General features: G+C 37.5%; 1 protein-coding gene across 2 annotated transcripts in view; it reads right to left on the bottom strand.

Moving 5' to 3' along the window:
- Window positions 1–15,968, bottom strand: part of SMARCA5 (SWI/SNF related, matrix associated, actin dependent regulator of chromatin, subfamily a, member 5) — a 43,210-nt gene that overhangs the window by 10,461 nt on the left and 16,781 nt on the right. For both annotated transcript variants that reach the window (XM_063458466.1, XM_063458468.1), the window contains 6 exons: window positions 13,019–13,245; window positions 12,767–12,888; window positions 12,530–12,682; window positions 3,099–3,231; window positions 1,665–1,813; window positions 222–341 (listed from right to left, as the gene is read on the bottom strand). In XM_063458466.1, coding sequence (XP_063314536.1) covers window positions 222–341; window positions 1,665–1,813; window positions 3,099–3,231; window positions 12,530–12,682; window positions 12,767–12,888; window positions 13,019–13,245 — 904 coding nt within the window. The remainder of the gene's footprint in view (window positions 1–221; window positions 342–1,664; window positions 1,814–3,098; window positions 3,232–12,529; window positions 12,683–12,766; window positions 12,889–13,018; window positions 13,246–15,968) is intronic.

Genomic DNA, 15,968 nt, shown 5'->3' with positions numbered 1-15,968 from the left:
ATTCATGCAAAGTAATTATTGCAGTTTCTCAAAAACTAGGACACTGCACCCAGACCATATCAATGAGCTGGTCTGACTAGTGTCCCTCTAAATTTATACAGCTAGATATGAAGCGTGGTACATCAAACCAAACAAATGCAAACTATGTTGTAACAAGAAACATACACTAAAGACATTAAGAAATCAAAATGCAACAAGTTGCAAGATCATAAAAATAATACCTTTTGCTTTTCTCTGTAATCTTCCCCTTCAAAATTATACACACTGCATTCAGTATCCATTGTAAAGTTCCGCAGGTTACTTTCACCCATGTTAGAGAGTTTCTCTTTCATTTCAGCAGTCTGAAAAACAAACATTTACAAATGTATTTTTCTATCCAACAATACACAAACATTTTTACAACAGTTATGAAATCCTCCATCGCTTTTTTCACAACCACCACCACATTAATAGAGATCAAGGCACACACTAATGTTAAGTAGATTTTTATAAAATTAGATTACCCAGATTAAAAAAAAAAAGACAAAAAAAAAACGATAAAACGCACTTGTACTCAAACAACTTCAACCCCTTTGTTGGAGCCAATGTGTCTAGGTTATGACTTTTGTCCAATGCTTCTTATACGGAATCACTGGAGACACAGAAGGCATGCATAGCCGGGAAATTAAATGCTTCTTATAGAGGACTGGAAAGGTCACAATGCTGGGTATGGTGATTCTGAACATGAAGACTATATTTTCAAAGGTCTTCAATGAAAAATTGCCTCTAGTGGATGACAGCCTCTAGATGCATTGTTGTGGGCAAATGTAAACATTGATGTTTATAAGAAATGGCAATGTTTAGCATTTTTAGACAGAACACAAAAGAGGGACAACAACTATCCATCCAAAACACCTTCATAAAGATTAAATTGTTTTGGTGCTTAAAGTGTCCATTTAATGAAAAACTAAAAAATCTTCCCTACTCCAATATTCACAGATAAATATTATTTACAACAATGAATTATTTAACACAATTTATATTTAATGTATTCATTCTAGAAAGCATTATTGTTGTGCATGGTTTTGTTAAAGTGAATCTGTTGTGAAAAAAATTACATGTGAAATCACACCCATCTACAGTGAATACACCATCTCTCACAAGGATACCCAATGTATTCAATGTAAAATATAGAGATTTACTCACCTCTCCTTCGTTCCAGCGCCGTTATCGTCAAGCTTTGTGGGTGTTCCTCTTCGTGTGACACCTACCTCTGAGCCATCCTCTGTTCCTCCTCCAGTCTTCTTTGATTTGCCCTTCTTTGTGACATCTCCAAGCAGGGCAAACCTCTGAGCGACATTGCCAGGGTCTGAACAGAGTGAGGTCATGTCACTCTGTTCCTCTACTCCCCAGACAGCATGTGCTGTGCTTTCTCTACTCAGGAAAGCAGATGGCATTCATTAACAGCTGGAAAAATGCCTATTTTTTTCCGCCCGATTTATTAATTTGCTAAGAAAACTACTAACACAATGGACAGAATTAATGCAATTTTCTCTAATGAACATAAGTTGTTTGGGGCATGACAAATGACCTTTAAATATCAAGCATGTGTAAAATATCAACTTGTATCTATTGACAAGTAGTCAGAGTAACATTTGAACAAAATGGCATGTTAATGGCCTTACCTTCTTTTCACCTCTTTCTAGAATTGCATCAATGTCTTCATCTGTGATTTCACTATCTTTTGATGCAAACACATGTGTAGCACCATGTCTGATCATCTGAAGCATTTCGTCTTTTCCCAACTTATTTAAATTTTGATCCACTAACCTTCCTGATGAAGATAAGACTTTATGTGAACACGATAAATTCAAAAAACAATGTTTTATTATTATTAAACACAAGCCAGGCATTGTAAAAAGAGTCTCGCTAACTCTTGTTGAGCAAGTCACATGGTTCTGTATCTCCACATACAATTATTTTGCATTTTCCCCTTAATACTGCAACTACAATGGCTAAACTTAATCCCAAGTCAACTGAGCCTAAAATTCCAGATACCCGTGACTTCCAAAGTTTGATCAAGCTCATGCCATTTACCCAAGAGGTATTTTAATATCAACTCAAACACCCATGAAAAATGCAGGAGGTCTCTTCCTGACAGACTTACAAATTATGTAGTAGAGGCTCCTCTAACCAATATTATAAAATTTGGCCATAAACTCCACTGCACACCTTCGGCTACCAATTTATCACAAAGTCCTGCTATTACAATGACATGGCATGTTGATAGAGAACACAGTTATTATTGCGGTCAGCCATCTTTAGAGAACACTTAATATATATAAAAAAAACAAAAACAGACAGACATGGTATGGATGCCATCATCCTATTCAACAGTTCCACTCATGAGATGTGATGAGGGAAACAGGTTGCTGGTGGTTAAGTTACATTTCACATAATGGATAGGATCCAATAAGTTCCACACCCACTGGTACAGAATGCCACAAACTGAGCATGCAGAGAAAAGGCAGCGTTTACATAAAAATATCTGCAAGGACAGGATTTAGATACCAGAACAATTACATTACACTGGTCACTAGTGTCCCTTTACATTTCCAGGGTTGGCATTATGGCTTCTTTCTCATCAACCACTTCTCTCTTCCTCTGTGCATTAGTATCTCACATCTTTCATATGACATTGGGCAGAACCTATCATGGATTTCTTATACTCATTTGTGAAGACAGATTAACAATCACGTATAATTTTTTTTTATTCTATTAAGTTTGCTAGTTTAGTGTAACTTTAGTATTACACTAGCATATAAGAGAAGAACTTCTGAAATAAAATGTAAACAATGTGCAATAAAGTACATTTCAAAATTAGATCTTTTTCAGGAAGCCTAGAAGGGGGGCTGTGTGAGTGGCTAAGGCTGCATAAAAAAAATGTGATTTTAAATGGCAGATAATTGAGCAGTGAGACTGCAAGAAGACAATCTATACATCAAAAAAAATACTAAAGCTAAATTTGTTTTGCTGCTTAGTGTCCTTTGAAATAAACTCAAAGCCAAAACATGAAAATTCACATGGTGATTCAAGCAGCACAGCTCAAAAAGACATACCTTGCTGAATAACTATTGAATCTAGACGTAACTTCATCTCTGCACGCTCAACAATACGTTCTTCAACAGTATTGTCTGTGATAAATCTGAACACTCTCACAGTTTTCGTCTGACCAATTCTATGTGCTCTGTCCTGAGGGGATAAAAGAAAACCATCCATTATATTAGTAAACTAATAAGTAATATATACACCAAATAATATTTACACGCAACATAAACTAAAGCGATTATTAAAAGTGGTGCAGGGAAGGCAGAGCCTAGCAGCAGATATGGACGGACACTCGATACATGGGCACCGTAATGCACCACTATTGTTGATATAGAAAGCCGTCTCAAACACCGAAAGAGGGGAAACAGACACCTGTATTTACCATAGGTCGCAAGACCAAGAAGCCCAGGTTGGGCATGAATATCGGAGATCTTCCACCTAAACAGACCAAGAGTATGCCCTTCGACTGACTGTTTCGAGACCCAAAGCCCCGGAGAGCTCAGAAATCAGCAGTCAGGGATCTGGTGGTGCGCTTTGCCAGTAGTAGATAATGCGTAGATAAAGGCAGCATTATACTCTTGAAAACCTGGTGTTTACATTTTTGCCAATCTCTCTGGTTGCACCCTACAGTGAAGGAAGTCCCTGCAACCCTTTACAGCGCTGCTCAGAACACACAACATTCACTACAGATAGCGACCTCCATGAATGCTCCAGTTCCTGAGGGGGGACTTCACACACACCATTCGAGATCTAGAGGAAGCTGTTGGCCAAAGCCAAGTTCATGCAGAGCCTCCGCAAAAGTCATCCCCTTTGTCCCCCAGAGGGCCTTCTTGGATGCGTACGCTGCAGCCACAACCTGAAGTTGAGCAGGACTCTCGACACTTGCTTAATTGTTCAACACCTGTTTAGTTTTTTGTTTTTTTTTAAGGCTTTAAATTTAGTTTTTTTTTTTAGTTTTTTAATATATGACTGACTTACACACTGTCCAATGGTCCCCATTGAGGATTGTACAGGCCCATGTGCAAGTAAGCGTCCTTGAAGTCTAATGTGTCAATGATTTTAGCAAAATGTGAGTGGCTGAAAGAATAGTTTCCATCCGAAACTTCATACGGGATGATCTTGTTCAATTGTTTTAAATCGAATATCGGACTAACAGACTGATCCTGTTTCGGTACTAGAAAGAGGCGAGAATATACACCCTTTAATTTCTGTTTCACAAACTTTTTTTTTTTTTTTTTTTTTTTTTTTTTTTAGGAGTGAGATTAACTCTGCCAGAAGAAATTCTGACTTTACTTATGATAGGCAAGATGAACTTTGTCTTTGGTTTCGCTGTGAACTTGAGTATAGCTGTCAGCAACAATGCTTAGAACCCAAGATTTTTTTGGTGGTCTGCTACGAAGCGTGATAAAAGTATTGGAGACTTCTACTCTTTATCATGTCAACTGTTCTACTAGCCAAATTTATCTTTTTGGTATCTTTGAAAATTCATGAATCTGCCTTGATACCAATAAGTTCTGCGTGTGCAAAACTAACAATTCTTATAACACAGTTTCCAATAAGCGGTTTATCTTGAGGAAGAACTTTCTTGGTTTCAGACAGTTGTCTGATGTCTTCCAAAGGCATTAGATGTCTTTCTAATGGCAGTTACACAGCCAATTTTAAAGCAGTGTGAACAGTCCAAGATCTTAACCATAAAGCTCTTCTGGTCACTGGAGATAGACCCATAATACGAGCATCTCTAACATACCTGTGATAAACTCGTTAGATAACCTCAAATTCATCATAATATGATAAATCTTTGTCTGTGCCACCTACTAAACAGTCTTCCAGTGCTTGCATCCAAATATTTTGGGCTTTAGCAACAGCTGCTCCTGCCAATGCTGCCTTGCATTGAAAACCAGCAGACTGAAAAGCTCTTCTGGAAGGTTTTTTTTTTCTGCTCGTTTGTCCATGGGATCTTTTAGACCGGACACTTCTCCAATTGGTACGGTTGTTTTCTTTGATAACTGAGCAACCTGAACGTCCATTTCATCCTTTGGAGGATGAATCCTCATTTAAAACTCAAGTAACCTCTTAAACATTCCACGTTTTGGAGGTTTGGTTGTTGTCTAATCTATAGATAGTTCTCTATCTTGCGGCAGGAGATTGTATTTTTGAAGTCTGAGATTTGTAAATTATCTGGTAAACAAACTCAGTCTGGAACTGCTGCAAAGCCACTGCCGCAGAGACATAATAGTAATGGCAGATGGATCACTGTAGGATCTGGTAGACATAGAGTTGTGGATAAAAGACATATTGCATAGTCTGTTGCTCTACATAATTCATTTTCTGCACTTTCAGAGTGCAACGGTGCTGTGGAGAGAGGCACTTTCAGAGTGCAACGGTGCTGTGGAGAGAGGCACTTTCAGAGTGCAACGGTGCTGTGGAGAGAGGCACTTTCAGAGTGCAACGGTGCTGTGGAGAGAGGCACTTTCAGAGTGCAACGGTGCTGTGGAGAGAGGCACTTTCAGAGTGCAACGGTGCTGTGGAGAGAGGCACTTTCAGAGTGCAACGGTGCTGTGGAGAGAGGCACTTTCAGAGTGCAACGGTGCTGTGGAGAGAGGCACTTTCAGAGTGCAACGGTGCTGTGGAGAGAGGCACTTTCAGAGTGCAACGGTGCTGTGGAGAGAGGCACTTTCAGAGTGCAACGGTGCTGTGGAGAGAGGCACTTTCAGAGTGCAACGGTGCTGTGGAGAGAGGCACTTTCAGAGTGCAACGGTGCTGTGGAGAGAGGCACTTTCAGAGTGCAACGGTGCTGTGGAGAGAGGCACTTTCAGAGTGCAACGGTGCTGTGGAGAGAGGCACTTTCAGAGTGCAACGGTGCTGTGGAGAGAGGCACTTTCAGAGTGCAACGGTGCTGTGGAGAGAGGCACTTTCAGAGTGCAACGGTGCTGTGGAGAGAGGCACCGAGTGCAACGGTGCTGTGGAGAGAGGCACCGAGTGCAACGGTGCTGTGGAGAGAGGCACCGAGTGCAACGGTGCTGTGGAGAGAGGCACCGAGTGCAACGGTGCTGTGGGTTAGGATTAGTTAGATTAACCCCTTAAGGACGCATGACGGAAATTTTCCGTCATTGCAGCACTCCCCTTAAGGACGCTGGACGGAAAATTTCCGTCATAAATGAAAATTAACCCCTGATTGCCACAATCGCGGCAATCGTGGGGTTAATCTTCCTGTAGTGTGTCTCCCTATCGTAGGCACACTAACACAGGCAGTTACACTTTCACAGCCCATGTGATCGCTCTGACCAGGAGTCAGAGTGATCACACATGCTGCAGTGAAACCCGATCTGTTTCCCTGCAGCTCCGTGTGTGCTGTGAACAGCAGAGAGACAGATCGGTGCTGATCTGTCTCTGGCTGTAAAAAAAAAAAAAGTGTTTGTAGCAAAATCCCACCCCCCACTCACCTCTTTCAAATAAAATTTAACCCCTTCCCTGCCCTTTGATCACTGCCTGCAGTCATCAAAATACAGATCACAGTATTTCACTGTGATCTGATTTTTCTTTTAACCCGAGGGTTAACTTTTATTTTTTTTAATCCTCAGAGGTTAAATGTATTTAATTAATTCTTTTAAATATTTTAAAATATTTATTTATTTAGCTAAGGTGGGTAGAAGTTAGTGGGGAAATTTGGGGATTTACGGTTAGGCTAGTTAGGGGTTAAAAGTTAAAAAAAAAAAAAAGTTAAAAACAAAGTTTTAAAATAGTAAAATAAGTTGTTAAATGCTAAATAAAACTTTTTAAAAGTTAAAAAAAACTTCTTAAAAGTTAATATGTTTAAAAAGGGGGGGAAATGCGTATTACCGCTACACTTGGTACAGGCTAGCGAAAAAATGATACCACGGTAAGGTTTCAAATATGCCTTTTGAAACACCCTAGGGTCTCTTCTTTAAGAAATGGTATGCCTTTATGGGGTAGCTGGAATAATTAGCCTGCAAACAAACCTCCAAAGTGGGGTATGGACAGCGTAAAAATTTAAAGTTTGAAAAAACTTTAATGGCTGTGTCTCAAATGTGCCCCTTCAATGTCCGCATATACCTGGCAAAGGTACATATGGGGGTATTGCTGTGCTCAGATGACACAGCTGAGCAAGATAGGAAGTATTATATAGCTGTAGCACACATAAGGTTTGCAAAATACACAGTACAAACTCACGGTGTGTGTCAAAAAAGCCGAAAAAATGCTTATTACCACTACACTTGGTACAAGCTAGCAGAAAAATGATCCCCCACTAAGGTTCAAAATATGCCTTTTGAAATACCCTGGGATGTCTTCTTTAAGAAATAGTTGGAATATATAGCCTGCTAAAAAACTTCAAAGTGGGGTAACAACACAGCGTAAAAATTCAAAGTTTGACAAAACCTGCAATGGCTGTGTCTGAAATGTGCCCCTTCAACGTCCCCATATAACTGGCAAAGGTACATACGGGGTTATTGCTGTACTCAGACAACATAGCTGAGCAACATATAAAGTATTATAAAGCCGTAGCACACATAAGGTTTGCAAAATATACAGTACAAACTCACTGTGTGTCAAAAAGGCAGAAAAAAAATGCTTTTTACCACTGCACTTGATACAAGCTAACGGAAAAATTATCCCACGCTAAGGTTCAAAATTTGCCATTTGAAATACCCTTGGGCGTCTTCTTTAAGAAATAGTATGCCTTTTTGGGGTAATTGAAAAAAGCAGCTTGCTAACATATTTAAAAATAGAATACGGACCAATTAAAACTCTCCATGTAAATTCACACTTAAAAACCTGAACTTATCACATCTCTTTCACAGCACTGTAACTTCACAAAATAGTGTCTGGGTCATATATTGGGCATATTGTTTTACTCAGAAGAGGTAACTGAGCATACTTAGGGGGAATTTATGACAGTGGCACTTATCAAATGTAAGAAATACCCAGCGAAAATGCAACATGTATGTAAAAAAAAAATTTTTTTTTTCTCACCACAAAATTTGAAATAAATTGGTGAAAACATGGTGGCAAGTTAAGGTATAATATATGCCTAATAACATACCCTTGGGTGTCTGCTTTCTCAAATGGAAGGCCTTTATGGGGTTATTTGAACAGTGAAATGGCTATAATGCCACAAATTCAGACATATGACAATCTATGAAAATTCCAACTATAGATACTGAAATAGAATGGTCTCCTATATGGCACTGTAGCTTCACAGAATAGGGGCAAACAAAGGTATACAATGGGGGTATCGTTGTACTCAGCAGATGTAGCTGAACACAATATGGGGTTCTGTACAGGGATAGCACACACTAGATTTACGAAATACACATTACAAAAACCTTGTTATATGTGAATATGCCAAAATAGAGAAAAAACACAATTTTACTCCAATATTTAGCAGAGATTGGCGGTGAAATGGCTACGCAAAAAGTGTCAAACTAACCTTAGGTAAATAGCCTGTGATGTCTACTTTATATAAATATATACTTTTGTGTGGCAATTTTGGTTCCTGTAATGGGTATTAAACTTCCAAGACAAACATACCAACTTCTAAAATTGTTTCACATTGAAATTTTATTTTAGACCTTGTAGTTTGTGACCTGTAACTTTCAAAATAAACTGAAATCCTACACATATTATGTACTTTGTAAATCAAGACACATAAATTAATTGATTTTGAATTACTTTTCCTAAGCTGTACATATTATGCACACATTATTATTGCCAAAACGTGGGGGAAAAAGCGTTTTTTTTTTTTTGTTTTTTCCACATTATTTTGCATTTTTTTGTAATAAATGAGAATTTATACATGTATAGGTCACATCAAATTAAAGCCCTTTTTGTTGTCTAAAAAACGGTATATAATGTGTTGGTACAATAAATGAGAGAGATGCAAATTGCAGTTGAACACAAACAGCAAAAAATGCAAAAATTGCTTGTGTCCTTAACCCCTTAAGGACCAAACTTCTGGAATAAAAGGGAATCATGACGTGTCAGGCACGTCATGTGTCCTTAAGGGGTTAAGGGTATGTCCAGCTTCTGAAGCTGTGTCCTTAAGGGGTTAAAAACAAAATAAGAAAGGTATGTAGAAGAGGATAAAGGTCTAGCTGACTGTCTCAATGAATATTTTTGTTCGGTATTTACAGATGAAAATGAAGGAGAGGGACCCCACAGTTAAGAAAAAGGATAAATGAGTTATTTATTACATGTGAGTTTACAGAGGAAGAGGTTCTATTTCAAGACGAGACAGGGGGGATATGATAGAAACATTTAACCCCTTCAGGACGGAGTCAATAGTGCACGTTCTGATCAAAACAAAACGTAAACAAAAACTGGAATTTGCGCTATATGTCTGTTCACCCGTAGTTCCCCTCTTTCAAATTATATGCACCCACACTTATTATATATCATTGTGTTCAGGAGAAACAGGGCTTTAATCTATCATTAACTATTCATATATGGAACATCATTTATTATGAATAAAAGTAAAAAAAATTTGAGAAAATAAGATTTTTTTTTAAATTTGCATTTCCGTCTGACATTTTAACTGTGAATGTCATAATACTGTTAGGTTTTACTGCAAAAAAAATGCACATATTTGTAATCAGCGATGTCTCACGAGTACAACAGTACCCCCCATTAACAGGTTTTATGTTGTTTTGGAAAGTTACAGGGTCAAATATAGAACATTACATTTTCAAATTGAAATTTGCCAGATTGGTAATGTTACCTTTGAGACGGTGTGGTAGCCCAGGAATGAGAATTACCCCCATAATGGCATACCATTTGAAAAAGTAGACAAGCCAAGGTATTGAAAGTGGGGTATGTTTAGTCTTTTTTAGTAGCCACTTAGTCACAAACACTGGCCAAAGTTAGTGTTCATATTTGTTTTTGTGTGAAAAAAGCAAAAAAACGAATATTTGGCCAGTGTTTGTGACTAAGTGGCTACTAAGAAAGACTGGACATACCCCACTTGCAATACCTCGGGTTGTCTACTTTTGCAAATGGTATGCCATCATGGGGGTAATTCTCATTCCTGGGCTACCATACGCTCTCAAAGGCAACATAACCAATCTGGCAAATTTCAATGTGAAAAAAATGAAATGCAAGCCTTATATGTGACTCTCTAACTTTCCAAAACACCATAAAACCTGTATATGGGGGGTACTGTTATTCTCGTGAGACTTCACTAAACACAAATATTAGTGTTTTAAAACAGTAAAACATATTACAACCATAATATAGTCCATAAAAGTGCCGTTCGTTTGTAAAAAATGCAAAAAACGTCACTTTTACTTAAAATATCATCGTTGTAATACAATTTACCAGTTTGAAACACGAATATTTGAATTCAGCGAAGTCTCCCGAGTAAAACAGTACCCCCTATGTACAGGTTTTATGGTGTCTTGGAGAGTTACAGGATCAAATATAGTGCTTGCAAATTAAATTCTCTGCACTTTCTCTCTGTGTTGTCAGGCATGTCAATCAAATTTTAATTAATCAAATCACATAATTACGTTAAAAGATTATTTAAATATACATGTAGAATTTTAATATATATGCATTTATAGGTATTTAAATTCTACGTGTATACCAATGTAATCTTTTATGTAATTATATTTATTTATCTATATATATATATATTTGCGGTTATTTGTATTTTTTATATATATATAGATATATATAGAATGTCATTCTAAGTGTATTTTGTTACCGATATATATATATTAATAACAAAATACAGTTAGAATGAAATTACATATGCATATATAATTTATATTAAATTTTGTTTCAATATTTTATTTATTTATTTTATTATTTTATTTATTTATTATTTTAATTATACGTATTTATATATAATATATATGTACATCTATTATATATAATATATATACATATTATATATATGTAACGTCATTCTAAGTGTATTTTAATATTAATATATATACTTATATTAATATTAAAATACACTTTGTATGACGTTACATATATATAATATGTATATATATTATATATATATAATATATATACATATTATATATATATAAAAATATATTTAATTTATTTTTACACTTGTCTTTTATTTTTTTTTTATACTTCCCACCAGCAGGGGGACTGTCTGATATTTCAAACAGTCCCCCTGCTGGCATATCCACAGCCAGCTATAGAGGGCCATGTGATCGCTCTTTGAGAGCGATCACATGGCCCCCGGGGGCCTGATTTGCCGTGGGAGGGCTGCCTGGGCTGTGAGGCAGTCCTCCCGAAGCGGATCGCGGCGGAGGTAAGTATAACTTACCTCCTGGGGCTGCAAGCCGTTACGGCGTGCTATGCCGTCATAACGGCGTTAAAGCCCACTTAACCCGTGACGGCATAGCACGCCATAACGGCGTTAAGGGGTTAAATACATAAAGGGAATCAACACAGTAAAGGAGGAGACTATATTTAAAAGAAGAAAAACTACCACAACAAGAGGACAGTCTTAAATTAGAGGGACAAAGGTTTAAAAATATCAGGAAGTATTACTTTACTGAGAGGGTAGTGGATGCATAGAATAGCCTTCCAGCTGAAGTGGTAGAGGTTAACACAGTAAAGGAGTTTAAGCATGCGTGGGATAGGCATAAGGCTATCCTAACTATAAGATAATGCCAGGGACTAATGAAAGTATTTAGAAAACTGGGCAGACTAGATGGGCCGAATGGTTCTTATCTGCAGTCACATTCTATGTTTCTATGTTTCAGTTTGCCTGTTGGAAATCACAATTCACATGATGAATCTGACTTCTGAAGCAGAATATTCTCCAGAAGATAATTCTGGCCTTGATGACTAACTCCCCTTTCCACCCAGGAAACTATAGGGCCGTGTCCCCCTGACAACAACCATGAGAGATTACTTTACCCGCCCCATGTTGGGACAAGGAGGAACTGACATGCCTGATTGACATAGATTAGGTAGGATGGGCATTTGAAACTTAATTTTGTTTAGATTGCTTGCCCCAACATAGGAATTACAATCCACTTGAGTATTGCCACCATATGCTAAGAAAAAATGGTTCATTTTTAATCAGATCTGTCCACACGGCAAGAGAAGTTATAAAGCAATATGCAATAAAGGAAGTTTAAACATTAAATATCTGTACAGGAAAGTTTAGGTCATATGAAGAGGTGGTGTGAGCAGGGCTGCATAAATAACGTGATTTACCTCTTAAGTGGCAGAGAATTGAGCAACTAAACTGCAAAATAATTGATCTGTACACAAAAACCACTGAATTTGGCTAAATGTGTTTTGGCACTTATAGTGTTCTTTTTATTTCTAAAAAACATTTAGCAAGTAAAAAGATGTGCAAGGGAACACTCACGCTTAATAATTACCAAGGGCGCAATCACAATCTGTTGCCATGCAATATAAAACTATTTTCTTTGATGTCTGCATTACATACCATCGCTTGAAGATCTACTTGTGGGTTCCAGTCTGAATCATATATGATTACAACATCAGCTGTAGCAAGATTAATTCCAAGGCCTCCAGCACGTGTACTCAGCATAAAGATGAATTTTGAACTACCAGGTTCATTAAACGTATTAATGGATTCCTGCAAAAAATGGAATCTGTTAAACATTTAGAGAACAATAAAAAGACCAAGGCTCCAAGTATAGAAAAATAAATAAAATCTTACTTGTCTATCATCATGTGGGGTCTGCCCATCAAGTCTGCAGTATTCATAATTTCTCCACATGCAGTAGTCTTCCAAAATATCCAAGACTCTTGTCATTTGGCTGAATATTAGGACACGAGAACCTATTAAATATGAATATATTATTTTGGGCTCAAAATGTTAGTTCTACAAGTAAAAATTATGAACATTTTACTTAAGGCTTGAGATGCATGCAAAATGCATTAGACACATTGCAAAGAAAGTTGCAATTACCTTGCTCTTTTAGTTTGGGAAGAAGTTTGTTTAAAACTACCATTTTCCCTCCATTTGTAACCAAGTGCATGTCAGTTGTGTATGGAGGCCCAGGCTCCGCACCATCAAAAAGATAGGGGTGGTTGCAACATTTTCTCAGCTGCATCAAGATATTTAAAAGTCGCATCTTGTCAGTTTTTCCTGAAGCATTCAAAATGTCTATGTCTTTCATTAAAATCTTTGTGTACCTACAGAAAGTAAACATAAAAGAAAAAGATTTACATTTTATCTGTATAAAAGTATGAAATGTTCCCTCAATGAACACAGTTTATTGGTGCATGCCACTCACATAGCTTTTGGAGAAAAACCCACAAAACTGAAAACCCATCTCTTACAAGAACATTACAAACACCTAAAGCACTAGACAAAAAAAAAGTGCAGATTTCAATAGACTAATAAATTAGGTTACAAATTGAAATGTTTACACCCCTTGGCTGTCAGACAACTGGTCCTGTTACTTCCTGGCTGTTTACCTCAGTGGAGCTATACTCAAGAGGCAATAACTTCTCAACAAGCTGCAATGAGAAGCCTATAAGTGGACAATCACAGAAAGCCTGGGCTTGGAAAGATTGACAAGAAATCAGCAGCTTTTAGATATATCCACCAATGGAAAAGCATACATTTTTACTTACCGTAAAAAAATTTTCCCTTCAGATAAGAGGCAGTGCTTTACAACAGGGATTTCTAATTTAGAGGGAAAAACAGGCAGGCAAATCCCTAAGTTTTTAAGCACCTCCCCCAGATTACAGTAGGCACTATAAAGTGCCTCTTACCTCTAAGAACCCCAGACAATACAATACGGATAACTGCAAACGGAGGTTCGCAGAACGCTGATAAAACCAAATTAAGATCCCATTGATAGTAGGAACCAAACAAGACAAAACTTTGAAAAACCTGGTGATTATATTCGAAGCCAAACATCTGAATGAGAAGTAACTGGTTTCAATCCTTTCGCAAAGCCTATTTGAAGGAATTTAAAACCCCTTCGTGACCGCGGACGTATGATCGCTTCCAGACGCTCTTAGGGTATTACACGATGCCTCGATATTAAGTGTTCGTGGAATACCCCCCTACACTGCCGGGGACCCAAGTTAGAAACTATTTAGCACGGGTGTTTTTTGGCAGTTGTAGATGCGCAACAGATTTTGGGGGTCAAAGTTCGAAAAAGTGTTTTTTTTTTCAATTTTGTCATTTTATAATTTTTTTTATGTAAATTATATGATGAAATTAATGTGATCTTTAGAAAGACCATTTAACAGTATATAATATGTGTGGGTACAGTAAATAAGTAAGAGGAAAATTACAGCTAAACACAAACACCACAGAAATGTAAAAAGAGCCTTGGTCCCAGCGGCAAGAATTTAGAAAAACGGCCTGGTCACTCAGGGGTTAAGGATGTTCGGAATGGAAGCGGTTACAGGATTTTCTTTGATCTTAATACACCAGAAACAAAATTTCTTCCATATTCTGGAATAAATCTTGGAAGTTGACTCTTTCTTAGCAGACATTAAAATCTCAATAACTTCAGGAGACAAACCCTTTTCCTTTAAGATCTGGTATTCAGAAACCAGGCAGTCAGTTTGAATTTCTTCAGAGTTGGAAGAGGTACCATGGAGTGTTCCAGGATATATACACATATACATATATATACTTTCTAATAGGTTGATACGGGTATATTTAGGAGAACGGAGAGCCAACTCCTTCTAGGCCACCACGGAAGAATTATGATTATTCTTACTTCCATCCTGATCTTCTGTAGAATCCTGGGAATTCGAGAAATAGGAGGAAAAAGACATCGGCTAGGCCGAAATTCCATGGAACAGAAAGGGAGTCTAAGACCTCTGGCATTTCTGAAGGGTTCAAAGATGCAAATCTTCTTGTTTTCTTGTTTGATCTTGAAGTCATCAGGTCTATTTCTGGATAACCGAATTTCATTGTTATATGACTGAAGATCTGGAAAGAAAGAGAGCAATCTGCTTGTTTTAAATGTTGATGACTTAGGGACTCTGCCAGAATGTTGATTTCTCCATTTATATGTACTGCTGAAATAGACAAAAGATGAAACTGACCATAGAATGATTCTGGAACATAGATTTTCCAAACAAGTTGACCTTGTTCCTCCTTGTTTTTTGATATATGCTACTGTTGTAGAATTGTCCGACCTGATCTTGACATGTTGATTCTGGATCTAGTTCTGAAAAGCAACGAGAGCCAGCCAGACCGCCTTCAGTTCTTTGTAGTTTGAACTGCTTAAATCTTTCACTAGCTAAACTCCTTGTTTCTTCTTTTCTCCCATGTGAGCACCCCAGCCGAGACCCGAGGAGTCTGTCGTTAAAATTCTGAACTACTTTATTTGGAAAGAAATGCCTGATTGGAGGAAATGTGACTAGGTCCACCAGAGAAAAAAAACTCTTCATAGCGCGACTGTTGAATTTCATAGGCATGTCCAAGCTGATTGTTGGTTCCAGAAGCTTAAAATATTTATTTGAAGAGGTCTCATTCTGGCATTCTGCCCAATTGACTGCTGTAATTGAGGCTGTGAAAAGAACCAGCAAACTCCTTGCTTCTCTGATGGAGAAAAAACTTTTTCCTCTGAGGTTCTGAATAGCTTGAGCAATTTTCGTTCTTTTTTCTTCTGGAAGAGAGATCTTCATACTGACTGTGTCTATAATCAGACCCAGAAACTATATTCTTTGCATAGGTACTAATTCTGACTTTACGAAATGTATCAACCAACCATGACTTCTTAGGGAGTCTAAAGCCGTAATAAGGTCTTGATAAAGTTGTTCTTTTGAGTCTGCAATTAAAAGCCAGTCGTCTAAATAAGGGATGACATTGATGTCCGTTCCCCTTAAATCTGCGGAAATAACTACCAGAATCTTTGTGAACACTCTTGGGGCTGAAGAAAGAC

This window comes from Pelobates fuscus, chromosome 6, assembly GCF_036172605.1.
Source record: "Pelobates fuscus isolate aPelFus1 chromosome 6, aPelFus1.pri, whole genome shotgun sequence".
Taxonomy (NCBI): domain Eukaryota; kingdom Metazoa; phylum Chordata; class Amphibia; order Anura; family Pelobatidae; genus Pelobates; species Pelobates fuscus.
The sequence above is the reverse complement of the archived record's forward strand: the minus strand, read 5'-3'. Positions and strand labels throughout refer to the sequence as shown.